Genomic DNA, 25,084 nt, shown 5'->3' on the forward strand with positions numbered 1-25,084 from the left:
TGCTTCATTTCGCGTGGTCGATGATTTGTTGGTAGATGTCTTCGGGGATCTTCTGCGCGTTTGCAACGGCGAGGGAGATGATTGCCTTGGACTGCAACGGCGGCAGAGAGCGCAAGATCTGATTAGGACTGCATCGTTGGGTCAGCAGAGCATCTCGGGTAGTGAAGCACTGGCTTGGAACGTACCTTGGGCTTGCCAGGATTTGGTCCCTGATCAGCACGAGCTGTGCAACAATACAGAGAATGTTAAGATGTGGGCCGTAGGCAAAAAGAAAATCCCACAGCTGCAAGACCTCGGGCAGCGGCGGCGTGCACGCACACATGGTCAGCACGGACGCAAAGGCGTAGATTTCGGCCTTCAGGCCCTTGGAGGTGAGGTAGAATGAGAGCTTGGGATCGACAATCTCGAGCACGGTATCCACCAAGGCAAGACCTTTGTGCACCCCGTCCATGGATCCGCGAACGTAACCCGGACACTCGGTGGTGATGAACTTGTCGAATGCAACAAAGGCCTCGGCCTCGCTGCGCGCAACGTAGAGGAAGGGAGCCGCCAGCACGTTCATGCCTTGGACGTAACCGACTTCCCCAGCCGTGTCACCAGCTTGCGACCCACCGTCGGTAATGGTCGTTCCCGTCAAAGAGCGCCTGGAGGAGAAGTTTGGGCTACCGAAGTCGGACAGAGTCGGTGGGGATTGCCAACCGTTGACACGGGCCTCGTGAGCATCGTGAAGTTTCCACGCGACAGCGTTCAGGACACGGGTCAAGCTATTCTCGGTCACCCGGCGCCGGAACAAGGGATCAGTCGCCAGTGTGCGGAAAGTGTCATTGCGTATCTTCGTATAGGCGGGAGATGCGCCTTGGCGGACGAGGTCAAGATAAACATCGGTGCGGATGGGGGTAGCGTTCAGGAAAGTCAGCCAGATGTAGATGCGCAACTCGGACTGCGACGCGTGGTTAGTTCGAGGACGAAGAAGGCAGACGACAGGCGGCATACCATGCCATCGCTATTCGCTGGGATACCCGCGCTGAGGATGTGGTGGCGCAGATCGTCGAGCCCGCGGGCGAGGTCCCCTCCCGGCGGGCCCTTGAGGAGGAAGAGATCGAGGTTGGTCATGGCACCAGGGGAAGGACAGAGCGTGAGGAGCGACGCGTCGGTGTACGTAGGAGGTGGTGTTGGCGCAGATTGCCAGGGCAGCGGAAGGGGACAGGGCTTCGGGCTTGGCGAACGTTTCGTTTCGTCGACTCCGCGCGATCGTCGTCAGCATCATCAAGCGCCGCGTCTACCTGAGGCGAGGCACGAAACGAGCAGGTGAGCGACGGGGGGGAGCTTAAACCGCTCAGGTCAACGCTGCGCACAATTGGCAAGTCTCCTGTCGATGGCCGGCGTGCCTGGCTCCATCTTTGCCAGCCCGATGGGTCCCGCCACGCGTTGGGCAAGCCCGGGGCAACGTCACGGTATCTGCCAAGCGGAGAGGCGGGCAGTGGCTGGCACAATGGGAAAAAACGGTGTCAGGAACGGCGCCGGAGCCGTTGTCGCTAGTTGCCTTTCAGTTTTTACACTGGTGACGACGGCACTTGGGGGATGAGCAGAAGCGAAGTGAAAAAATGGCAGTTAACGCTCTTTTTTTTTTCTTCCTTGCGACTGCCGCCCGCTAGGTGCCCGCCACACTAGCCGACGCTCGTGGCCGGGCCTGGGCAAAACGACATCGCCGCACCCGAGCACGCAAGACACTCGCTTCGCTATTGGCCCGACCTTGCTCCTCCAAGGCTCCGCTGTCCCCGTCGTTGCGTCCGCCAAAACGTCAGTCTTCCGAGCACAGATGCAAACTTGGGGCAATGGCCGCCTCCATTATCGGCACTCCGCTGCTAATTTCAACTCTAACTCGACCTAGCTGTGGTGATGATGTCTTCGTCAGCGTCGTAGACCCTCTTCCGATATCCCCTTCCTTTCTCAGCCATCCCCGTCTCCAAATTTCAATGTCTCTGCTGGTGCCTTTTCTTCCTCTGTCGCCGCTCCTCCTCTAATCCTTCCACACCTCTCTCATCTCTCCCACCTACCTATCCCAGCCCTGGTGGCTGATTTCCTGCCGTCACGCAATCACACGGCTTGCTGACACCTGCCTTGGCCAAGCCAACAGGGAAGCATCCACTGTGTAGCTTTCGCCTACCCGCCTGATCTAGCCTCGTAGGGTCCGCGCTCGCTACCAGGTTCACGAGGCCTATATACCCTCCCATTCTGCCCACCGGTTCCTGGTCTCGTGGCTGCATCCTTACCTGCAGGATCTGCATACATCAATTCCCCATTGCCAGCCGTTCTTTCCGGGAGAAGCTTTCCCTATGGCTTCCAACATGGAGAAGCTTGGCCATGGCCTTGCCAACGTCTTGGGCATCAAGCTCGACGCCCCCGAAGGCGGTTCTGACAAGATTACCCGTGGAGAATCCGTCTTTTCCGTTTCCAGCGCCGACACCTACGTCGAGCAAGAGCCGACCGCTTGGGAGTGGATCTGTGAAACCTTCCCCAACGGGCGCGATGTGGTAGCTTACCTGTACCGCCTGTTCCCATTCCTGGCCTGGATTACGCGGTACAACACGACATGGCTGTGGGGAGATCTTGTTGCCGGTAAGTTTTTCTACTCCCAATCCCAGCGACGGCAGTACTGACATCTTTCGAAAGGTATCACTGTTGGTGCGGTAGTCGTTCCTCAGGGCATGGCCTACGCCAAGCTGGCTGAGTTGCCTGTGGAGTATGGTCTGTACTCTTCATTCATGGGTGTCATTGTCTACTGGTTCTTCGCTACCTCCAAGGATATTACCATCGGAGTAAGTTACGATCATTGCTTGTGGTAAACGTTATATCTAATCGTTAATAGCCTGTCGCGGTCATGTCCACTGTCACCGGCGAAATCGTCACGAGAGCCGCGGGGAATCTTCCCCAATACGAAGGTCATCAGATTGCGTCGGCACTGGGTATCATTGCCGGTGCCATTGTCTGTTTCCTCGGCCTTGCTCGTCTCGGCTGGCTTGTCGATTTTATCTCGTTGACTGCCATTTCCGCTTTCATGACTGGGTCGGCTATCAACATTATTGCTGGCCAGGTTCCTACCATGATGGGCATCACCGGATTCTCTACTCGCGGCGCAACCTACGAAGTCATAATCAACACGCTCAAAGGACTGCCTAGGACCAAACTCGACGCTGCCATGGGACTGACTGCCATGGTCGCCTTGTACGTCATTCGCTTCGGTTGTACTGCATTGGCCGGGCGGTATCCTGCCAAGGCGAAGATGTTTTTCTTCCTCTCTACGCTGCGCACCGTCTTCATCATCCTTCTGTACACCATGGTCAGCTGGCTAGTCAACATGCATCATCGCGATAACCCCAGGTTCAAGCTCATCGGTAAGGTACCTCGCGGCTTTCAACACGCGGCGGTTCCTGTTATCAGCAAGGATATGATTTCGGGCTTCGCATCCGACCTCCCTGTAACGGTCATCGTTCTCCTCATTGAACACATTTCGATCTCGAAGTCCTTCGGTCGCGTCAACAACTACAGCATCGACCCTTCGCAGGAGCTGGTTGCCATTGGTGCTGCCAACCTCCTTGGTCCCTTCCTCGGAGGTTACCCTGCTACTGGTTCATTCTCTCGTACCGCTATCAAGTCTAAGGCTGGTGTGAGAACTCCTTTCGCCGGTGTAATCACTGGAATTGTTGTCCTCTTGGCCATTTACGCTCTCCCAGCCGTCTTCTTCTACATCCCTAACGCTACCCTCTCCGGTGTCATCATTCACGCTGTCGGCGATCTCATCACCCCACCTAACACTGTCTACCGTTTCTGGAGAATTTCACCACTCGAAGTCCCCATCTTTTTCGCCGGTGTCTTGGTGACGGTGTTCAGCAGCATTGAGAACGGTATTTACACTACCATTTGCGTTTCGGCGGCTATGCTTCTTTTCCGGATTTTCAAGGCTCGTGGTCGCTTCCTTGGTAAGGTCAAGGTTCGCTCTGTTGAAGGAGACCACCTGCTCGGCGACGAACCCAAGACAATTGAGAACGTTATGAAGTCGAGCAACCGCCAGAAGTCCCACGATAACGATGATTCGACAAGGGAAATCTATCTGCCAATTGATCACAACGACGGATCCAACCCCGAGATTCCGCTGCAGACTCCTGCGCCTGGTATCTTTATCTACCGCTTCTCGGAAGGCTACAACTACCCTAACGCAACCCACTACCTTGACTACATGGTACAGGTCATCTTTAAGGAGTGCCGCCGCACCAACCCCTTCACTTACGGCAAGCTCGGCGACCGCCCATGGAATGACCCTGGTCCCCGCCGTGGCAAGACGCTCGACGAACACGATCCTCGCCCAACTCTCAAGTCCGTTATTCTCGACTTCTCCTCGGTCAACAACGTTGACATCACATCTGTTCAGCATCTCATCGACGTTCGGAATCAGCTGGACCGTTTCGCTGCGCCCGAAACCGTCGAATGGCACTTTGCATGCATCAACAACCGATGGACCAAGCGCGCTCTCGCTGCCGCCGGGTTTGGTTATCCGACGCCCGACCTTCAGAGCGGTGAGTCGTACGCGCGCTGGAAGCCAATCTTTAGCGTTGCGGAGATCGGCGGCGACGACAGCGCTGCGCACGTTAGGCAGGCCGCGGACGACCGCGCTTTGAGCCGGCACGGCGACGAGGAGACGGGACACGGAATAGAGATTGAGCGCAGCAGCGAAAGCACCGACGGCGGCTCGCCCAGCCTCGACAAGAAGATTTCGCGGGCGAAGGCATACGAGCAAGACAACTCGAAACGTATCCTAGTGCACGGCGTCAACCGGCCGCTGTTCCACATCGACCTGACGTCGGCACTCATCAGCGCGGTGCAGAACGCGGAGCGCAAGCGGATACACAGCCAGATTGCCCACAACCAAAACAGCTCGCAAACATCGCAAGACTACCCCAACTATGGCGCGACTGCAGGCGAGGATGTGGACCAGAAGGGCACGGCATGACGGACCGGTTGGTTTTCTAATCTTTTTGGGTCTTTGCATAGGCGGTATTGGCTTGGTTATTCACCGGTGGATATTGAGATGGATACTCTGGCTCCGTCATGATACAGGAGCGGCGTTTTATGCTATGTGCATCTAATGACTTTGTCTTTGTTTAGTTCTTTGTTGGACGGCATTTCTGCGAGCAGGAGAGAGGGGGAAAAACAAAAAAAGTTAAAGGAGCGGGAGAGATATAGATAGAGCTAAGATACCACCACTGAGCGAAGGAGGAGGATTATTTCTAATCAGAAGTGTTTTCAAGCACAAAGTCGATTCGTCTTGAAGTGGAAGATGTCTTTGGACGAAACAATGGCAGCGGAGACGGGCGACGAAAGCGGAATAGCGGACCCTGGTTGCGGCTGACTACTCGTGCCTCATACGCGGCCCGCCCGTCCGCTGTCCGCATTGAAACTGTGTCCAAATCGCCCTCCCATCCACGTCCTCTTCGCGATACCCGTCCCCTTTAAACTTGCAGCGCTTGCGCCGCGCCCTTCGCTCTCTACATTCCGTCCCTGCGCGCTGCGTCAATTCTCTTTTGCCCCTTCTTTCTCCCTCCGCGCGCGCGAGAGAGAGCATACCCATTTATCCCGGAGCTGTCCCGCCCGCCGATCAGCTCTTCCTTCCTTCCTAACAACCAACCTACTCACGCCCGTCTTCGGCACTACGAATTGGCCCCTACGCTCGCATCGGCTGAGCGCCCGTCCCTATTTCCGCACCGCAACCATGCCGCCAAAGTCCCGCTTCACGAGGCTCGATGCCTTCACCAAGACGGTCGAGGACGCGCGCGTGCGCACGACGTCCGGTGGCGTCGTCACGATTGCCAGCTTGATGCTGATCCTGTGGCTCGTATGGGGCGAGTGGACGGATTACAGGAACATTGTCGTTAGGCCAGAGTTGGTGGTGGATAAGGGGAGAGGTGGGTCTATGACTTTCTTTGGATGCGGGAAAGCAAGGGCGAGGGATAGAAAGAGAACAGAGGGAATCCTTGAGAAGCTGGATGTGTGGTGGCTGACATGGGTGCTTTCTTGCAGGCGAGAAGATGGAGATTCACATGAACATCTCGTTCCCGCGGGTGCCGTGTGAGCTCCTCACGCTGGACGTCATGGACGTCTCGGGCGAGATCCAAATGGGCGTCATGCACGGCGTCAACAAGGTGCGCCTGACGCCCGAGAACGAGGGCTCGCGCGTTATCGAGACCAAGGCGCTTGAATTGTGAGGAATTCCCCTCCACCCACTACTCCACCGTCGACTTGGCGCGGCGGCGGCAGCAGCAGCAGCAGTAGTAACGACAGCGGCTAACGCGGGCGATTCACTACAACAGGCATCAGGAAGATGCTACGCACCTGGACCCCAACTACTGCGGTGAGTGTTACGGAGCGCCGGCGCCCAGCAACGCAAAGAAGGCCGGGTGCTGCAACAGCTGCGACGAGGTGCGGGACGCTTACGCGGGAGTGTCGTGGTCATTCGGGCGGGGCGAAGGAGTCGAGCAATGCGAGCGCGAGCACTACGGCGAGAAGCTGGACGCGCAGCGGCGCGAGGGCTGCCGCATCGAGGGCGGCATCCGCGTGAACAAGGTCGTGGGCAACTTCCACTTTGCGCCGGGCAAGAGTTTCTCGAGCGGCAACATGCACGTGCACGACCTGGAGAACTACTTCAAGGACCAGGGCGACCACTCGTTCAGCCACCAGATCCACAGCCTGCGCTTCGGCCCGCAGCTCCCGGACGACGTGGTCGCGCGCCTCGAGGCCAGCGGCAAGAGCAGCTCCTCGCTCTGGACGAACCACCACGTCAACCCGCTCGACAACACCGAGCAGCGCACCGACCAGAAGGCCTTCAACTACATGTACTTTGTCAAGGTCGTCAGCACCGCGTACCTGCCCCTGGGCTGGGAGAAGCAGAGCTCCGGCTCCAGCCCGCTGGCCGATGACAGCCAGGTCGCGCTCGGCGCGTACGGCCGCGACGCGGCGGGCAGCATCGAGACGCACCAGTACAGCGTCACGAGCCACAAGCGGCACTTGGCGGGCGGCAATGACGAGCAGGAGGGTCACAAGGAGCGCCTGCACGCGCGGGGCGGTATCCCGGGTGTTTTCTTCTCTTATGTGAGTTCCCTCTCCCTTCAATACACCCCACCCACCACTCTATTCTTTTCTCTCTTCTGTCCTCTCTCTCTCTTTCTCGGAGCCGTCACTAACGACCGCAGGACATCTCCCCCATGAAGGTCATCAACCGCGAGGCGCGCAGCAAGTCGTTCTCGGGCTTCCTGGTTGGCGTGTGCGCCGTCATTGGCGGCACGCTGACGGTGGCGGCGGCCGTCGACCGCGCGGTGTACGAGGGCGCGTCCAAGATCAAGAAGCTGCACCAGGGTTGATTGAGTCGTGTTGAGTGCATGGGCTAGTCAGTGGTGAGTAGGGAGGGGATGTTGGGGTGTGCTGGTGGGTGAGCGAGTCAGTAGGTGGACGGACAAGTTCTTGCCGTGATGTGACCGCTGTTGTTATCGTTGTTGCCGTTGTCGTTTCTGTCGTTGCGGTCTGCGTGTCTATTTGAAAAGGGGGCGTTTCCTCGAGCGGCGTTTAGAATGGGGGTTTTGATTGGCCTGAAATCGGGGGGAGGAGGCCTGCATTTTGTTGATCTGGATGCTACTACTACCACTACTACAACTATAACTAGCTGATTGCTTCCTCCTGTCTCTCGTCTTTGCGTGCAATCCGTCGTGTTGGACCGTGATGTGCTACCGTTGCGGTAATTATATATACTTTTATGTCACTTCCTATATTTATATTATCCCTGATATAGAACCGTTTTCTTATAGCTACACGGCATGCCGCTTGTACTTTCAGCCACGAACCATATGGTACAACAAGAACTATAAAGTAGGGATGGGGTTTCCCTAGATATCTGCTCCCCAAAAGCCAACGGCAAAAACAAGCAACCCAAGGTTCAATTCTGCATTTTGCAGCTTTGATGATGACCATCATCACCATTATTGCTTCTAACTGACGATGACGCTTATTACCATCATTGACCTTAAAACGATGATGACTATCATCACCGAAATCACAAAATGCAGATATAGACCTTGGGTTGTTGTTTGGCTCGCTTTTGGCTTTTGGCGTGGTGGGCTGAGGACAGTGATGGATTCACTTACATCTCATATTACATACGAACGCCGTAGGTGTCCCATCAGATTTGTGATGATTATATGTTGTCGTTCATATAATTTACTCCTATGGAAAACAAGGTGTATCATCTTCTTATCCATGTACTCATTTCTATTTACTAAACGGCGCTAATAAGAGGAGTATTTTCTTATCCGTCTGTTTCGTCTTTCGTCTATTCCATTACAAACTCCTCACTCACGCCACCCCATTAACCAGCAGGTACATATCTTGTGCATATAAAGCAACCCTCCCGTCAAACGCCACTACCTACACCCACCGCTCCCAGACCTCCTCGTCATCACCTCTTACCTGGCCCCTCTCACCCCACGCCACCCTCTCAAACCTCTCGCCATCCACATCCACACCACCACTCTCCCTCTCCCCAACAACCCTAATACTAGCCTTGATCTCATCCCTCCGCCGCTCCCTCTCCTTCTCTTTCCGCGCCGCCACCGCCCGCGCCACAAGCCCAATCTTGCCCTTCCCCATCCCAGGACTCAGGCCACCAGCGCTGCCGCCGCTCTTGGTCTGCTCCAGCGGCGGAAACAGCACTTCGTGCACAAACGGCGCGCGGTGGGCCTGCGTCTCCATCGGCGCCGATGCAGTCGAGCTCATCGACTCTCTGAGCGCGTGCCCGTTACCACTGCCGCTGCCGTGGCTCGAGAAACTGGCTTTCGCGCGACCAAGCAGCGCGCGAGCGGCCGACGGCGACGCGGTTGGTGTGTTCGCGCGTGCGCGCTGGATCTCCGAGAGGCGCGTCATGCGGCGGGGGTAGACTGCTTCTTGGGCGCCTGACTCTGGCTCTGTAGCAGCGGCGGCGGCAGTAGTGAGGCTAGATGGACTGAGAGAGGAAGGCGAAGGACTGCCGTTGCTGGGGTCCGTGGTCCCAGTGGTGATAGGTGCGCTGGCATTGCGCAAAGGCGAGGGGCCGACGCGGGGCGCGCGTGGGTGCAGCAGAGATGGGGCATTGAGTGTTGTGGAAACAGGGAGGTGGGTTCGGGTGCGGGTGCTGACGTAGTGTTGCGATAGTGGTTGCGGTTGCAGGCGAGAAGACGTGTCCGCTGTGTCCCGATCAACAGTGGTGGTGGATGAGAAGGTGGAGATGGAGATGTCGGGGCGGGGCGGAGGCGCGGGGCGGAGCGGCAGCGTGGCAGCGGGGGGGGAGACTACCGGTGAAGGAGAGGAAGAACGGGGCGGGAAGGGCAAGAGCGCGGCGGGGCCCGGAGCGAGAGCGGGGTTGAGCGCGGAGGCGGAGGCGGAAGCGGAAGCGGCTGTGAAACCCGAGGCGGCACGGCTGCGAGCGGAAAGCTCGGCCGACGGGCGGCGTGACGATGAAGTTGAGGACAGTGATGCCACCAGCGAGAGTTTCAGCGGAGGCGTGTGCTCTGTGAAACCGCCGCCGCGCTTTCCGGCTTTCTTCGCTTTGGCCTTGGGGGATTTAGGGCTACGGCTGGTGAACATGGCGGTAGGCGAGGAAGGGAAGATGGAGACGGCAATGGCGCGCGGTCGGTGTTTTTTTATTTTCCGGGGTGACGAGGGTGAGACAGGCGTATTGGTGGCGGTTTGGCTCGATGACTTGCGTGCGTGGTGGGTGGGCAAGATCATCTTGAGCGTACCTGGCATCTTCTCACGGAGGCTGCTGTGGCGCCGCAGTCGCTCTTGCTGCTGGCTATGCTGACTAGACTCGGAAGCTGCGTCGGACGAGTTCTTCGAGTACGATAGTGGCTTCGGGACCATTTTCTCGTCGTTGGCATTATGATGGTTTGTGGCGCTCTTCTCAACGAGGTTGGGCTCCTTCCCGTGCGAGAACAAGGGAACCTCCGAGTCCCTGAATATCTCGGAAGACCGAGGCACAAGGTCACGGTACTGCTCGACAAGCGCATTGTGGTAGTCCTGCGACCGCCTGTCATACTTGATTTGAGTACTTTCGCCCAGGCCCTCCCAGTTCTCAGCGCCTGGAGCTGCAGGGCGGGGCATCAGCTTTTTGGTCGAGTTCCGTTGATCGGACGAAGACCTTGATGCTGAGCCTCCTTGAAATGTGGAAAGGACCGGACATTTGGCCGACGAGGTTTCAGCGGTTGAATCAGCCACTGAGGATGGCGGCGTAGGAAAGTCGTTCAGAGTAAATAATATATTACCGGCTTTGGTGGAGGCCAAAAGTGATACAGGTGGCAAGGGGACTTTTGGTGGGGTTGAGTTTGAGCCCAAATCTGAATGGAAATCCATGGTTGCATCATACTCGAATGCTGGCCCATAGTTCAGCGACTCGGTAGTAGAGTAAGGCGAGTACTCATCAGGGTCATCCAGGAGCGGAGAAAAGACCCTAGGCTCAGGAGAACGTGTCTTTGCTGGTTTTTCAAACCCAGGAGAACTGCTGCTATTGTAAATCATGGGTTGCAGGAAGAATTCGGAAGGCGAAGAGGGGTGCTTTTGCGATGCGGAGCGCGCTTCGGCTTCATACTCCCACGATGACGGTGTCGCCCATGATAAGCCTTCGGAACGTCTCGAATGTCCAGTCGATGATGGTTTAGGTGCCAGCTGACTGGGAGAAATGCTCGGACCCTGTTGAGGCACCGGTGGCAATGGCCTGTCGGCAAGGGGATCCGGTGGAGCCGTCTTCATAAACTCTTGGAAAGACGGTATGCTCTTCTCCATGCCTTCCAATGAACCACTGAGGCTGGCATGGAGATAGGGCTTATTGAGATGTGGTTTTGCCCGTGGCATGTTTTCGAATGAAGTGTCTGCTCTTCGGCAGGAGAAGAAAGTGGGAAGGCGATCGCTTCGAGAAAAATAAGAGACGCAATAAAGGACGTCGAAGGCACGTGTAGAATGCTTGGGACCCAGGCCAAGGCCTTGACAACGGTTGAACAAAGGCAGTGAAAGGTCAGTGGCGTGGAGTAAGACGTATGTCTTTCTATCCGCGCGGTATTCTTCTGAAAGGAGGCCTCTATGGTTATACCCATGCCCAAGACCAATTGTTTGCCCAGATCTCAGTTTGCTGCTTGAGTGCATTGTGCTCAGGCAAGACCCTCAATCTCATAATGGCATCTCAGAAGTGAGCGTACAGTTCTTTGGGAGTTTGGACAACGGATCCCCATGAGTACATGAGATAGATGCGCATCCCGATCTCTGCTTACATGGTGCGATGGCCAAGGCAGCCCTCTGGTTTCAAGATCAGGCAACCGGGTGATGGCTGCTCTTTGTGTTTTGCCAATTCGCGCCCCGCAAAGGCCGACAAAACAGACTGCTCCAGCCTTCTTTCAAAGGCATCATCATTACCAAGCTCTTTCATTCTATCCAAAGTTCGCTGGATGACCTGCATACTCTCTATTTCAAGTAGAACAGATCGATAGGGTTGGTGATTTATTAACCGAAACAGCGTTCTTTGAGTTTCGTTGCACTTGGCCGGCCGTTGGCAATCGTGAAACGAAGCCGTGCTGACGCGATGGCTATAGTAACGAGCTGGTATAGTTCGTGAGTAGCTGAAAGCGAAGACAGAGTCTAAGCTTCCAAGGGTAGGCTTGGCAGCGAGCAGACGATGCCAATAGAGATTTGAGGAGATGACCGGTCGAGATCCAGGCCCAGCCATCATGGATGGAGTGGTGCAATCGAAACTTTTTCTACTCTAGAGCCTCCGAATCAATCAACCCCCTGGCTGGATCTGGATTCTGGACACGGTCTGACTTTTAGCCCGAGTGGAGCGACAGCGATTGGGCGGGATCCTCCCGTCGACGAGACACCGCCAGGCGGGCTAACTATCGCGCCGGGACGTCGCTGTCAGCTCAGTTCCCCCACCACTCGTACAAATCGTGCACCACGCGGCAGGAAATCCCTCCGCTGACTAGGCAGATGTGGCACGCGTTGAGCAGATGATGTGGCTTGACGGGTGCATCGCACGGGCAGTCGAGGGTAGCAAACGCAAACGTCCACGAGCATGGCTGCCGTCGCGATGGATCGGGGCTGGGGAGTTAGTTGAAATAAATGCGCTGGGCTCGCGACCTGGTTGAAGCACTGTCACTTCAGCTCGTTCATCCAAAGCCACAGCCTCGGAGTCGCCGTGGGTTAAAGAAGTGTGAATACAAAGTGAAAGGGTTGGCAGTTGCCTCTCCTTTCATTCACCAACGCTCCTCTCTCTTTAGGTAGCCACGCGCGCGCCGCCCCGCCACGAGGAACACACGAGTACAAGACGCGACTCGACGATTCCCACACTCACTCTCACACTCACTCCTACACTCTGACCTACACTCACCCACCTACTCGCCGCTATGGCCAACGACTCCGAGTCCTCTGTCGCGGCCTCGGCCAGATCCCACGCGACTTCGAGCTCTCGGGAAACCAAGAGAGGTGACACTCCCGTCTCCCAGTATGCCAACCTCGAGTCCTCGTCCGCCTTCAACCCCGGCTGGCGCTTGTATGTCGCCTTCTGTTCCCTGTCCGTCATCACCCTCATGGCCGCGCTTGATGCAACCAGTATCTCTGTCGCTCTGCCGGTAAGCTTCTTACTCCGCCGACAAGTTCTCCACGGACATTCAAGCTCATCGTGGTACAATAGATCATGGCCCAAGCCTTGCACGGCAGTGCCATTGAGGCCTTTTGGTCCGGCACCAGTTTCCTGCTCACCGCCACCGTCTTTCAACCTATCCTGAGCTCTTTCAGCGATGTGTTCGGTCGCAAATCCATCATCCTGTTCTCTTTGGCCCTCTTCGGAGTCGGCGCCATCATTGCAGCCGTGGCAAACAACTTCACTGTTGTGCTCGTAGGCCGCAGTATCCAAGGAATCGGTGGGGGCGGCATTATCGTGCTGTCCGAGGTCATCATCACAGACTTGGTGCCTCTGAGGGAGCGTGGCAAGTACTTCAGCTTTATCTCTGCCATGTGGGCGCTCGGGACCGTTGTTGGCCCGCTGCTTGGTGAGCTAAATCCCACTTCTCTTCCTGTCGAACCTAATTACGCTTTGTACAGAGCTGACTGAATTGTCCGTCTACAGGTGGTGGGTTCTCCGAGCATGTCACGTGGAGATGGATTTTCTGGATCAACCTTCCTTTCATCGCCGTTGGCAGTGCCCTTGTCATCTTCTTCATGAAACTGCACTCTAGGACGTCCTCTCTTGCCTCCAGGCTGATGAAAGTCGATTGGATCGGCATGGTCGTCTTCGTCGCATCAATGACGGGTTTCCTCATCCCCATCACCTGGGGTGGTGTTCAGTACGCCTGGGATTCGTGGAGGACGCTGGTGCCTCTGGTCGTGTGCGGAGCCGCCCTGGTCGCTTTCATCATCTACGAGCACAGCTTCGCGCCGAACCCCCTGATCAGGACGCGCGTGTTTATGAACAGGACGGCGGCATCGACCTTTATTCAGACAATCCTGCACGGCATGGTCCTGTGGTGTGAGCTCTACTACCTACCGCTCTACTACGAGGCCGTCAAAGGATACTCGCCCATCCTGGCGGGTGTCGCGCTTTTCCCGCAAACCTTCACTGTCGCCCCAGCGGCCATGATTGTGGGCTTCGTCATTGCCAAGACGGGTCGCTACCGGTGGGCACTATGGAGCGGGTGGTTCCTGATGACCTTTGGCATGGGCTTGCTGATCTACCTCGACGTTGACACCAAGGTCCCGTCGTGGGTGTTCCTGAACCTTGTTCCCGGTCTGGGCGCCGGCATTCTTTTCCCTAGCATGGCCATAACGGTGCAGGCGTGCTCGTCGAGCCAGGACCAGGCTGCAGCCGTGACGATGTTTACGTTCACGCGGGCGTTGGGCCAAACGATTGGCGTGGCCATCGGCGGAGTCATTTTTCAGAACGAGATTAAGAAGAAGCTGCTGACGTTCCCGCTGCTTGCGGACAAGGCGGTGGCGTACTCGCAGGACGCCAGCGGGCTTGTCCAGATCATCAAGGGCATGCCGTCGGGGCTGGCGGAGACGCAGCAGCTCAAGGTGGCGTACGTGCATGGGCTGCGGTACATTTGTATTGTCATGACGGCGATATCGGCGGTGGCGTTTGTGGTGAGCTTCTTGACAGAGGGCCTTCCGCTCGACCGGGCGCTGGAGAGCGAGCAGGGCTTCGACTATGGCGGAAGGGCGGAGCGGGAATTGGAGGAGATCAAGGTGTAAGCAGACGAGATGGATGGTTGTGTTTAGTAATTAGCGTGGAAATTGACGATGATGGCTTGGGCTGGTGTGACGTTTGCGCAGGCTTGGCGATCAGGGACCGGGGAGCAGGTGGCCGGGAGCGGTAACGTGGGACGAAGGGCTTTGGTGTAGTCTAAAATGCGGAGGGGGGTGCGGACGTCATGGGTCTTGGGCAGATCGGAGGAGCGTCGAGATCTGTGCGAGACCCTGGGCGGGCTGACGGTTGGGTAAAAGAAGGTGTCACGGAAATGCCCACGGTCGGGCGAAACCGGCCAATCACGCGGATTTGGAGCGATGTGCGCGCCCAATGGCAGGCCGCGCACCGCTCCTTATCAGCATCCCGGAGACTCTCCAGACGATCCGCAAGCCAGCAGCACGTTTAAGCCTTCATTACGCTGAAGCATCCGCTTCTTCGGGCATTCCTGTACGTAAACTTCCCTAACTATGACCAAGCCCATGTCACCGCAACGCACTCCACCACCGTCGCCATTACACTTTACCTTAGACACTTATCTATAAGCCCCAGCTCCCCGGCCTCACAGCCCACCATCCCGACTTAGCCTCCGTCCCCAGACCGCGCCGCCAGCTCCATGACCGAACGCACCATCCACTTCCTCATCTTTCTCTCTCACGGACCTTGACGACTTTCTTTTGTCGCCCGACGACGGCAAAACCTCTACTCCCTCCCTTTCTCTCTCTCTCTCTCTCTGTCTCTCTTCTCTCTCTTCTCTCTCTCCATCTCCCACTTTCTCGAACCTAGAGAGAGAGAGAGCCCTGGCCCGCTCTTACCTGCCCTACCTCTCCACTCCTCCCCCAGAGATAAGCCGATCCTGTCCATCCACATCCGCCCAGGCCAACCGGGCACCTGTTCGTTATCGACCTCCGCAACACGCACCCCATTGCCATCGGCCGCTAGCGACGCTCTACCCGCTGGTGTTGCCTATCTCCGCTCCTTCCCACGGCATTGACCACACCGGTTTCGATATGACGACTGCCGTTGCCATGCAGCCCGCCATGCCTCGCTCCGACCTCATCCCTCTCGCCGCCGCCCGTCCCAAGTCCAAACTCTCCATGCAGGGCAAAGAGAACCTCTTCTCTCTCAAGCAGCACGCGACCTCGCCCCGCCACGTCTCCGCCACCCCCCAGGTCCGCCCGCGCCGTGAGAGGCCGTGCGACGCGTGCCGCCGCCGCAAGAGCCGTTGCGTCATCCACGAAGGAGCTCTGCTCTGCGTCCTTTGCGAGTTTCACAAGCAAGAGTGCACCTTCGTCCAATCCCCGCTTCCCCGCAAACGCAAGATCAACGTCGACGGCCAGCGCGAAGAGAGTTCCAAGAAAAGGTACGCACGCACCTGCCATGTTGAGCCCTGCATGCAGCATCTCGACTAATGCCAAGGACCAGGTCCGTGGAGCGCGAGCAACAACCTCAGGCGACGACACGACCGCAGCCCTCTCCCACCACCAAGTTCTCGCGACAAGCCCCGCAGCTGCGGGACCACACGGGACACGCGCTCCAGGAGACGCTGGGGCTCCAACGCCGCCAGCACAGCCGCTACATCGGGGCCACGACGCCCTTTGACCCCGTCCTCATTGGCCTCACGCAATTTGACGCTCGCAACGAGAGCGTCTTTGACCTGGGCGTGTTGCGCAAGGTCTACGATAATGAGCATTTCATAATGCTGGCAGACGAAAACACACAAGGCTTTGAGGGCGAGGCCGAGGCGCTCAACTCGGTCGAGGCCGTGGTGGCACCCCATGGCTCTACCCTGATAGACATTTACTTCCGCAACATTCATTCCAACTTTCCAATCATCCAAAAATCTCTTTTCCTGCAGCGGCATCGTGATGCCGATCGGCAGATCTCACCACCCTTGCTTGCGGGCATCTACATCCTAGCCCTTCAGTTCTGGCACAATGACCATCGGGTGTCGTCTCTGCCCAAGCCCGACGTGGGCGCGCTCGAAGACATTGCGACGAAGTGGCTGCCCAGGGTCATGGAGCGGCCGAAACTCTCAACCATTCAAGCCGGCCTCCTTTTGCTCCAAAGGCCCGAGTCGGACTCGTGGAGCCTGACCACTCAGCTGGTTGCGATCGGCCAAGAGCTCGGCCTGCACCTCGACTGCTCCGACTGGGCGATACCCCTGTGGGAGCGGGGCCTGCGGAAACGCATCGCCTGGGCCTTGTATATGCAAGACAAATGGAGCTCGCTTGTGCATGGGCGCCCCTCGCATATCTCGAATGCAGACTGGGCCGTGACGCCAATCACGGACGAGGATTTTTACGAGGAAGGTCAGGCGGGCGAGGTTCTGCAGCCCGGCAGCGAAGAGGAGACCGTCGAGGACGAGCAGGGGCAGTATGTATTCGCGCAGATGATTGCACTGACTGCCATCATGGCCGAGGTCATGGACACGTTCTACACGCAGACGGCAATGCGGGACTTTGAGGCTGCCGGCAAGAACAGCACGCGGGTGATCCTCGAGCGGGCCAAGCCGGTGCAGATCAAATTGAAGGAGTGGTTCGCAAGGCTGCCCGCCTCGACCAGGATCGACAGCAGTACTATGAGCGGCAACCGCGCACCGTCGTCGACAGCTACCGGCGCTCTGCACCTCGCCTACTTTGCCACGGAAATTACGCTCCACCGACGCATCGTGCAATCGCTGGACCCGCAAACATCGGACCCCTACTTGCTATTCATATGCCGCAGCGCGGCCAAGACGCGGCTGATTTCGGCCATGGACTTTGTGAACCGGCTGACGCCATCGCACCTGACGGCCTTTTGGTACTTTGCGTCGAAGATCAACTTTACGCTGATCGGGACGTTTGGCAGCCTGCTGTGGGCGACGGCGCCGGGGCAGGAGGAGGCCGAGTTCTACAAGACGCGGCTGCGCGAGTACCGCTGGACGTTGAGCGTGTCGGCGGCGCGGGCGGGGTTCCTGAAGTACGCGGTGCAGATGCTGGATGTGTCGCGCGCGATGCTGGCGAACTTGGGCGAGAAGCCGAGTCTGGCGCAGCAGCAGCAGCAACAGCAGCAACAGAACCAACATCAGCAACACTTGCAACATCAACAGCAGCATCCACAGTTCCTGAGACAGCAGCAGCAAACCCACCACAACCACCACTTCGGCGGCGCTGTGGGCCCCATGAAGCAGCTCCCGCAGCAATTCCACCATCACCACAACAACAACAACTTTTCCTCTTCCCCCGCCAGCGCCACGCCGCGCTTCCTGCACCAGCGTGCGACAGCCTCAGGCGCCGTGCAACACCACCCGCTGCACCAGCAGCTGCAGGCGTACGCGCAGCAGGACGAGCGCTCGAGCTCGACGGCGTCCGGGTCGGGCGACTTTGGAGGCGGGTTCGCGGACGATTTGAGCGTGGACATATACGACGACATGGAGATTGAAGCGGACGCGGCGGCAGAGGAGGGGTTCGCCGGTGGGGGTGTTGGGGGCGAGGAGGGGGACGAGGAGGACGAGGAGGGGACGCCGGAGAGTTTGGCGGAGGGGGAGATGTAGATTTTCTTTTGTTTTGTTGTATGCTGTTTATATGGTTTGGTTGGCTCTTGTTGCAAGCGATTGGTTGGTTGGTTTGGTTTGTTTTCTTCTTCTTCTTTTGTTGGTGGTAGTGTTGCGTCTTCCTGTGTGCGGTTGTAGGATGAGTCTTTTCTCTATATACCATAGCATCTCGTAGCATAGCGTAGCGTTGGGAGGGGAGGGGAGGGGAGGAAGGTGTGCATACCTGTTGATTTGTAGGCAGCGCAGTAGTAGTGTAGACAGGCAGTGAACAAACAACAACAACACAACAAAGTCACATTTAAAAAAGAAAAATACTTTATGGCTGTATTCGAGTTTGTGTATCAATGATATGTAACTATCTTGGAGGCTTACTTACCGTTAGCAAGGTTAATTCAGTACTGCATGCAGGAATTTACGGTAACCATTAGCTGGAGTCAAGAAAATGGATCGATAAACTTTTTCTGATATGATATTGAGTTGAGCGACAGCAGTAGCAGCAACAACAACATGAGGATAGATGGATAGATAGACTTAATAGGTAGGTACGCACACACGCACGCGCATGCTGTAGAAGCGCGGCGTTTATATATTCGCGCTCGCGTTTGCAGTAAGGTGATCGGTTGCGCCGATGGCGTAGGCGATGGCGCGATGGGGGCACCAACCAACTCCCCAAGTCCCTCACGTGTGCCTCTCTCTCTCTCTCACAGAGGTCTAGGTACCTCGTATCCCACCACATAACTACATCCGCAGAAAGCGCAGTGCAAAAACCCGGCTACCTGTGGACATGGAATCGAAAAAGAACTACTGTTTGTTGTTTTACGGAGGACTGCGCACACGCACGAAACGAATGAATGAACGAATGCATCCGTCCAGCCAGTCGCGACGCCGCACACGTGCAAGGATGCTGCCGCCCACCACCACCAAATGTTTTTCGATATAGACAAGAGACACAACCCTCAAGCAAAGGCAGCAGCGGTGGTGTAGTTGGTTATCACGTCAGTCTAACACACTGAAGGTCCCGAGTTCAAGTCTCGGCCGCTGTATTTTTTTGCTCTGGGAGAGTGTGCGTGGAGAGGTGGCCCTGGTGGTGTGTGTGTGTGTGTGTGTGTGTGTGTGTGTGTGTGTGTGTGTGTCACGTGCGCGGACGTGCCAGACTGGAAGGAGCTCGGGCGGTTTTGGGTGTGGAGCGCAAGTGCAACCCAACGCAGCACAACACTCGCATCGGGATATTATCTTTTTTCTTTTTCGCTTGGCTTGGCCCTGGCCGGCGGCGAAACAGCCAAGCAGCCACGGCGGGCGGGCGCGGGGCTTGGCCGCTTGGCCGCTTGGCGCTTGGCGTTTATGTGCGCGCGCTGGCTGTGTGTGCGATGTGACGGACCGCGGCGTGCGGTCGTACATACATGCTACCTACCTAACCTAGAGTGCCTAGCTACCTACCGACCACGTAGGTGTGCGTCCGACGACGTCCGACGACTACCCGCCCTTGGCCCTTGGCTCCTTCCTTCCGTGACCGTGACGAGCGAGGCGGAACCCGCGTGCGTTTCATGCGTGCATGCATGCGGGGGTGTGTGTGCGACCGGCCGGTCAGGCATAGTATGCACGTTGCCGACGCCCGGCTGCTGGCTGCTGGTGGGCTGGCGGGCTGGCGGGCGGGCCCCTCCCTAGGTCTCTCATATGCATATGATGATATGATGCTTGCGGCAGGTGGGTGGGGCTGTGTTGTTGCTGTTGCTGATGCTGATGCTGATGCTGATGCTGATGCATAGTGGTAGGCTCGGGCTGGGCGGGTTTGGAGAGGAGATGCCCGTTACCATTACCATGCCCATACCATGCCGCCCACGCCGACAGCACGGCGCTCGCGAACCGCGGTTTCCGGCCGTTTCAGCCGTCGTGACGGAGGCCGCATGCGTAGCCCGGTGGTGTGGGGGACCGTTGACTTTTTTGACTTTGCGGTTTGTTGTGGTTTGCCTGTTCCGGAGCCATGGGGGAGAGGTGTTTTTCTATTGCTGCTGCTGTTGATTTTCTCCCTTTTCTGGTCGCTATACTTTTTTCCCTCCCATCCATTTTCTTTTTCCCTACTCGTCTCGTCAAGTCGTCCTCTTTTCGAAATTACTTCTGCTCAACCTTTGTTTCGTTCTTCTCGAGCCTGCAGCTGCTGGTGCGCGTGTACCGGGTATCTGCGCGGCGAAGAGAGGGATTGGATTGGATCGGACGGATCAGACCGACCCAGCACCCAGCCTGTCTGCGCTGCTGCTGCCTACCCTCATCCTCTTGCCTGCCTGGCACTGGCACCGTCACCTGGTTGCTGACGTACATATACAATACGCACGCCCCCGGCTAGCCGCAGCAGCAGCGGGGCTCAGGGCTTGGCTGCGCGGGAGTGCCTGGCGAGGCTTTGCTTGCTTGCTTGCTTGCGGCGCGACGCAAGGGCGGGCAGGCGTGCGTGCGGCTAGGCTCGGGACGGAGCGCGCATACCATACTTACTACCATTACCATACCATACATACATACATACCCCGTACCATACCAACCAACCATCCGAAGCGAGTGGCAAGTAGAGTGAGTGGCTTGGCTGGCTGCGAGGAATAGAGTGAGTGAGGAAGGACGCACAAACACGAAAAAGAGACACATACGCTCGGGGAGCACACACACAAGGGGGACAAGACACGACACGACACACAAGGCAAGGAGGGGAAAAGAAAAAAAGGGCTGGGCACGAGAATCCCGCAACGCAGGCCAAGAGCCCGCCATATCATCTACGCTGCCTACCTGTCTTGCCTTGCCATCACATCGCATCGCATCGCAGGTGCGCAAAGAACCCAAAAAGTCTCTTGTCCCAACAACACTGCAGCAGCAGCACTTACGGCAGACCGCCTCGTCTTCCTCCGCCGCCGCCGCCGCCGCCAAGCCCGCCTACCTACATAGGTACACACACACCTTGGCACCTGCACGCCGCGCCACCCACCCACAGGGCCATGGCCATGCCATTGCCGCCCCCGTCCCACCAGCACCACGGCCCCCTCACCCGCCTGCGCCATGCACTCTCCACCCCCACAGACCCCACGGACGCAGACCCCACCACAGACCGCGCCACGACGTCCTGGCTGCTCCGCCCCCTCGCCCTCGCCATCGCCCGCAGCACAATAGCGCTCTACATCCTCCTCTCCCTGTGCGTGGCGATCGGGCTCGCCCCGCCCCCGCGCGCGCGCCAGCTCGCGTACTTCACGACGCTGGCGTGGGCCGGGCTGGGGGCGTACTTTGCTGGTGCCGGGGCGGCGGGGGCGGCGTATGCTCTACACGGTCCAGGGAGGAGTGGTGGGAGAGGGAGGGGAGGGGGGGTACTAATGGGGGCGCTGGGAGCGCTGCGCACGTGCGCCACCGTCCTGCCATTCCTCGTCGTGGGCATGTACTGGGGCGTCCTGCGCAACTCGGTCCCCAACAACGGAATGGGCGCCAGCGCACTCGCGGCCTTCACGACCACAACGACGCACGTGCTCCCGGCCCCCCTGGCGCTGGCGGAGCTGCTGCTGTCGCGCACACCCGCCCCGCCCTGGGCGCACCTCCCGCTGCTGCTGGGCGTGCTGGCGCTGTACGTGGGGCTGGCGTACGCGGTGCACGCTGCGGAGGGGGGGCCGGAGGGGGGGGCGGGGTACGTGTATGCGTTTTTGGACCCGCGCGGGGAGGGGGGCGGGGGGAGGGTGGTGGCGTATTGCGCGGGTGTGGGGGCGGGGGTGGTGGTGCTGTTTTTGGTGGTGAGGGGCGTGGTGGCGCTGAGGGTGTGGGTGACGGAGGTGAGGTGGGGGAGGGGGGGGGAGTTTTTTAGGGGGGGTGGGCAAAGGGAGGAGGGGAGGGAAGAGTGGGGTGAGAGTAGGAGTGAGAGTGTGGTGGAGAGGGTGGAGGATGTTGAGATGGGGAAGTTGTGATAGATGTGATGTGGTGGTGGTGGCGGAGCGGGAGCGGTGGGGGCGCGGGCCGGCCTGAGTCGGGGTGGGACGGGGTGGGACGGGGTGGGGTGGAGTGGAGTGGAGTGGAGTGGATCTAGCTTGGCTTGTTTGCGTGGTTTGGTTGGGTTTGGCTTCCGGCAGGTGCGTTCTGTCCTTCTCTTTTTCTGTCTGTATGTCTGTCTGTCTGGATGGATGTAGGGGATTCAGTCTCTCTCTATGTTTCCTTCCACGCCATCCAGCACTGTAGTATATGTCTGCTTCCAAGTCATTCATCTAGCGCACACCACCACTGAACGCCTTTTCCATGTGTACAATGCAAAAATATATACATGTATACCCGTCCGTATACGCACATGCACGCGTAGGTGTATGAGTATCTTATCTACACCCCATCCAACCCAATCCAGTGTCCCTCCGCCCACCCCCATCTACCAACCAATATAAACCCCACAAAAACGAGAACCAACCCAATCCAATTACCCAATCATGCGCATCATGAAAACGGAGCAGCGCCCCGCTCTTCCTCCCCTACGCCTCCAGAAACCCATCAAAATACTCGTCCAGCCACCGCGCCGCCTCGACGCCCCTTTCCCTGTCCCCGCCATCCGCCCACACCCTCACCGTGCCGACATAGCCATCCGGCCTTACCACGACGACGGCCACCTCGCCAGCGCTCAGCCCCCCCAGCCACTTCTGCGTGCACCCCTTGCCCGTCGCGTCCAAGTGCGGCACATCATCAAGATAAATCGTCCAGGCGCTGTCCCTCAGCGCCGCGGGCAGGTCCGTCATGTCGAAGCCGCCCTTGTCGCCCCCGGCCACCAGCGCAAACGTAAACAGCCCGCTGACGGGCGTGTAGCGCGCCGGGCGCACAAACTCGTCGTGCGGCGCCGCCGCCGGCGGCTGCAGCGTGTACGATGCGTTGGCCGCGGCCGAGATGCGGCCCACGAAGCTGCTGCCGCTGACGGCCAGCCCGCACACCGTGTCCAGGAACGGCCGCGCCGCCGGCACGCTGTTGCAGAGGAAGTAGATGCGGAACTGGCCCAGCATGGGAATGTCCAGCTGCACGTCGATCGGGTTCGCGTCCACGTAGCGCGTCGCCTTGGCCGGGGGCGGCAGGCAGCCCGGCCGCAGACCACCACCACCGTTACTGCTGCTGCTCCCGTCTCCGCCGGCCACGCCGCTGCCGCTCATGGCCTTGTTGTTGACGTTCAGCACGTTGGGCTCGTACTCGGCGCCAATGCCCGAGATGAAGCGCACGTTCTGGCGGAAGTTGTTGGCCAGGTTGGCCGAGTCGCCCGAGGCAAAGGCGTTGGCGTGCTCGTAGTCAAAGTTGATGAGGTCCTGGGCAATCTTGCGGCGCTCGTGCTCATACGTCGCCAGCAGCGCGGGCTTGGCCAGCTTGCGCACCGTCAGGTTCAGCTTCCACGCCAGGTTCCACGCGTCGTGTATCGACGTGTTCATGCCCTGCGCCGCCTTGGGCGAGTGCGTGTGGCTCGCGTCGCCCGCAATGTAGACGCGCCCGCGCTCGTCGCTGAACTTGGTCGCCACGCGCTGCCCGACTTGGTAGCGGCCGAACCACTCTGTGGTGGAGTGTTAGTATGAGGGGGGGAGAGGAGAGAAGAGAAAGATTATGAATAAATGAATGAATGAGGGACAACAACGCACCGACAGTCTTCCACTTCAGCTCAAACGGATGCATAATCTCTTGGGCGCGGTGCATGACAAACTCTTGGCTGAGCTCATCTCTCGACGTGCTCCCGCGCGACTCGGGCTTCAGCTCAATGTACAGGCGGGTGAGGTTGCGCTCGCGCGGGATGAGCAGGACGGAGCCGGCCTCCTCCGAGTAGACGACGGCCTTGGACCAGAGGTCGGGGAAGTCGGTGTCGATCTGGCCGTCCAAGACGCCCCAGATGGCATCCGACGAGGCGCCCACGGGGGTGGCGCCGGGAATCGACTTGCGCACGGCCGAGTGGGCGCCGTCGCAGCCAACAACAAAACTGGTGCGCATCGTGCGCTTGCTGTGCGTCACGTCGACGGCGCACGTCACCTCGAGGGCGGCCGACTTGGCCGAGCCGTAGGCAAAGTCCATAAAGGCCGTGTTGCGCTTGACCTCGATGCCGCGCTCCTGCAGGTCGTCGATGAACATTTGCTCGACCATGCCCTGGTGCACGAGCAGGATGTACGGGTCCAGCAGGTCCACGATGGGCGGGTAGTGGATCTCGCGACCGGCGCGGTGCATCTTTTCGTTCAGGGCCGACCTCTGGGGGGCGACACACAATACATATCAGCAGCACACTTCACCAAAAACACTCGGGGATTCACTCAGTAGAGGTAGTAGGTACCCAGAAGCAGATGTCGTAGACCTTGACGCCCTTGCGCAGCAGCGGGTCGATCAGGCGCATCTGGCGCAGCGTCTCGATGGACTTTGGCTGCAGGCCGTCGGCCCTGCCGGTCAGGGTGCGGTCGGGGCGGTTGTCGATGATGTCGACCTTGATGCCGAAACGGGCGAGGTTATCCCTGCACGAGCCTCAGTCAGATGTCACGGTTCCGTTTTGGAGGGGTTGGGGCGATCCTACGCAAGCATGAGACCCGCGGGGCCGGCGCCCACGACCAGGACGTCGCTCATCGAGGGTCCGTGTGCGGAGTGGCCATTATGGAGGCCGTTGGCGTTGACGTGGGGGACGTCGGCCGTGAGGACGTCGGCGCTGCCTTCTCTGAGCTCTTCGTCCGGAATGACGCTTGGGGACATTTTGTGAAACCTTGAATGTGCGCTGCGCTTGACCAGGCCCCAGAGATGCGGCGACATGGCTTTTTTGAAATATAACGAGAGGTCGGAGAGTGCGTGGGCAAGAGTGGGAGGGACGGTAGGTAGGGTAGCGAGCGACAGCGGTTAGGTGGAGTGGAGTGCATAGGCAGGGTCCCTATGCCAGACGCATCCCGATTGCTTTGTCTGAACGTCGGGGGCGCACGCGCCTCGCTCCAAGGATCCGTGGATCTGCCCCGTTGAGATCCAGTTATTGGTGGCCTGATGCGAATCGAAATTGGGGACCCGTCTTGTCTGGCAAACGTGCATCTCCACTCTTCGAGAGGTGGGATGCGCATGCATGATGATGATGACGATTCCTCTCAGCCCACCACTCCAGCATCCCTGTCGCCGAGCGATAGGCTCGTATGCAAATCTACTACGAATCTACGACTACAACCGCCGGCATGCGTGGCCGAATCTCGGCCAAGATGGAAGAAGAAGAAGAAGAAGAAAAAGAAGAAATGAGCCTGCCATCATCATCATCCTTCGTGTATTTT

At 58.3% G+C, this 25,084-nt stretch overlaps 8 protein-coding genes and 1 non-coding gene across 9 annotated transcripts; 6 read left to right on the forward strand and 3 right to left on the reverse strand.

Annotated features, from left to right (window-relative positions):
* Positions 1-4: 4 nt before the first annotated feature.
* Positions 5-1,113, reverse strand: K452DRAFT_219134 (uncharacterized protein; the record flags this gene model as incomplete). Its single annotated transcript, XM_033536400.1, has 3 exons — positions 5-128; positions 186-940; positions 994-1,113. The coding sequence occupies 3 exons, from the start codon at positions 1,111-1,113 to the stop codon at positions 5-7; spliced, it is 999 nt and encodes a 332-aa protein (XP_033402356.1).
* Positions 1,114-2,180: 1,067 nt separating this feature from the next.
* Positions 2,181-5,208, forward strand: K452DRAFT_68822 (uncharacterized protein). The gene is made up of 3 exons (XM_033547033.1): positions 2,181-2,619; positions 2,674-2,819; positions 2,870-5,208. Exons 1-3 carry the CDS (start codon positions 2,337-2,339, stop codon positions 5,006-5,008), a joined length of 2,568 nt encoding a protein of 855 aa, XP_033402357.1. The 5' UTR covers positions 2,181-2,336; the 3' UTR covers positions 5,009-5,208.
* Positions 5,209-5,460: 252 nt separating this feature from the next.
* Positions 5,461-7,696, forward strand: K452DRAFT_355123 (uncharacterized protein). The gene is made up of 4 exons (XM_033545938.1): positions 5,461-5,960; positions 6,076-6,256; positions 6,366-7,143; positions 7,245-7,696. Exons 1-4 carry the CDS (start codon positions 5,768-5,770, stop codon positions 7,410-7,412), a joined length of 1,320 nt encoding a protein of 439 aa, XP_033402358.1. The 5' UTR covers positions 5,461-5,767; the 3' UTR covers positions 7,413-7,696.
* Positions 7,697-12,113: 4,417 nt separating this feature from the next.
* On the forward strand, positions 12,114-14,570 carry K452DRAFT_348378 (uncharacterized protein). The gene is made up of 4 exons (XM_033545538.1): positions 12,114-12,491; positions 12,543-12,692; positions 12,755-13,112; positions 13,190-14,570. The coding sequence occupies exons 1-4, from the start codon at positions 12,468-12,470 to the stop codon at positions 14,308-14,310; spliced, it is 1,653 nt and encodes a 550-aa protein (XP_033402359.1). The 5' UTR covers positions 12,114-12,467; the 3' UTR covers positions 14,311-14,570.
* A 287-nt stretch (positions 14,571-14,857) lies between these two features.
* On the forward strand, positions 14,858-18,179 carry K452DRAFT_241619 (uncharacterized protein). The gene is made up of 2 exons (XM_033537829.1): positions 14,858-15,665; positions 15,728-18,179. Exons 1-2 carry the CDS (start codon positions 15,313-15,315, stop codon positions 17,835-17,837), a joined length of 2,463 nt encoding a protein of 820 aa, XP_033402360.1. The 5' UTR covers positions 14,858-15,312; the 3' UTR covers positions 17,838-18,179.
* A 627-nt stretch (positions 18,180-18,806) lies between these two features.
* On the forward strand, positions 18,807-18,880 carry K452DRAFT_t7. Its single transcript has one exon. It is a non-coding gene; the product is annotated as a tRNA-Val (tRNA).
* Positions 18,881-20,812: 1,932 nt separating this feature from the next.
* Positions 20,813-21,760, forward strand: K452DRAFT_294205 (uncharacterized protein; the record flags this gene model as incomplete). The annotated part of the gene is made up of 1 exon (XM_033541671.1): positions 20,813-21,760. One exon carries the CDS (start codon positions 20,813-20,815, stop codon positions 21,758-21,760), a length of 948 nt encoding a protein of 315 aa, XP_033402361.1.
* Positions 21,761-21,858: 98 nt separating this feature from the next.
* Positions 21,859-24,033, reverse strand: K452DRAFT_282826 (uncharacterized protein). The gene is made up of 2 exons (XM_033539653.1): positions 23,447-24,033; positions 21,859-23,361 (listed from the first exon to the last, which is right to left on the reverse strand). The coding sequence occupies exons 1-2, from the start codon at positions 24,018-24,020 to the stop codon at positions 22,310-22,312; spliced, it is 1,626 nt and encodes a 541-aa protein (XP_033402362.1). The 5' UTR covers positions 24,021-24,033; the 3' UTR covers positions 21,859-22,309.
* A 195-nt stretch (positions 24,034-24,228) lies between these two features.
* K452DRAFT_282827 (uncharacterized protein) lies at positions 24,229-24,561 on the reverse strand. Its single transcript, XM_033539654.1, has one exon. It carries the CDS (start codon positions 24,528-24,530, stop codon positions 24,354-24,356), a length of 177 nt encoding a protein of 58 aa, XP_033402363.1. The 5' UTR covers positions 24,531-24,561; the 3' UTR covers positions 24,229-24,353.
* Positions 24,562-25,084: the final 523 nt, after the last annotated feature.

Source organism: Aplosporella prunicola, assembly GCF_010093885.1.
Source record: "Aplosporella prunicola CBS 121167 unplaced genomic scaffold K452scaffold_2, whole genome shotgun sequence".
NCBI classification, from domain to species: Eukaryota; Fungi; Ascomycota; class Dothideomycetes; order Botryosphaeriales; family Aplosporellaceae; genus Aplosporella; species Aplosporella prunicola.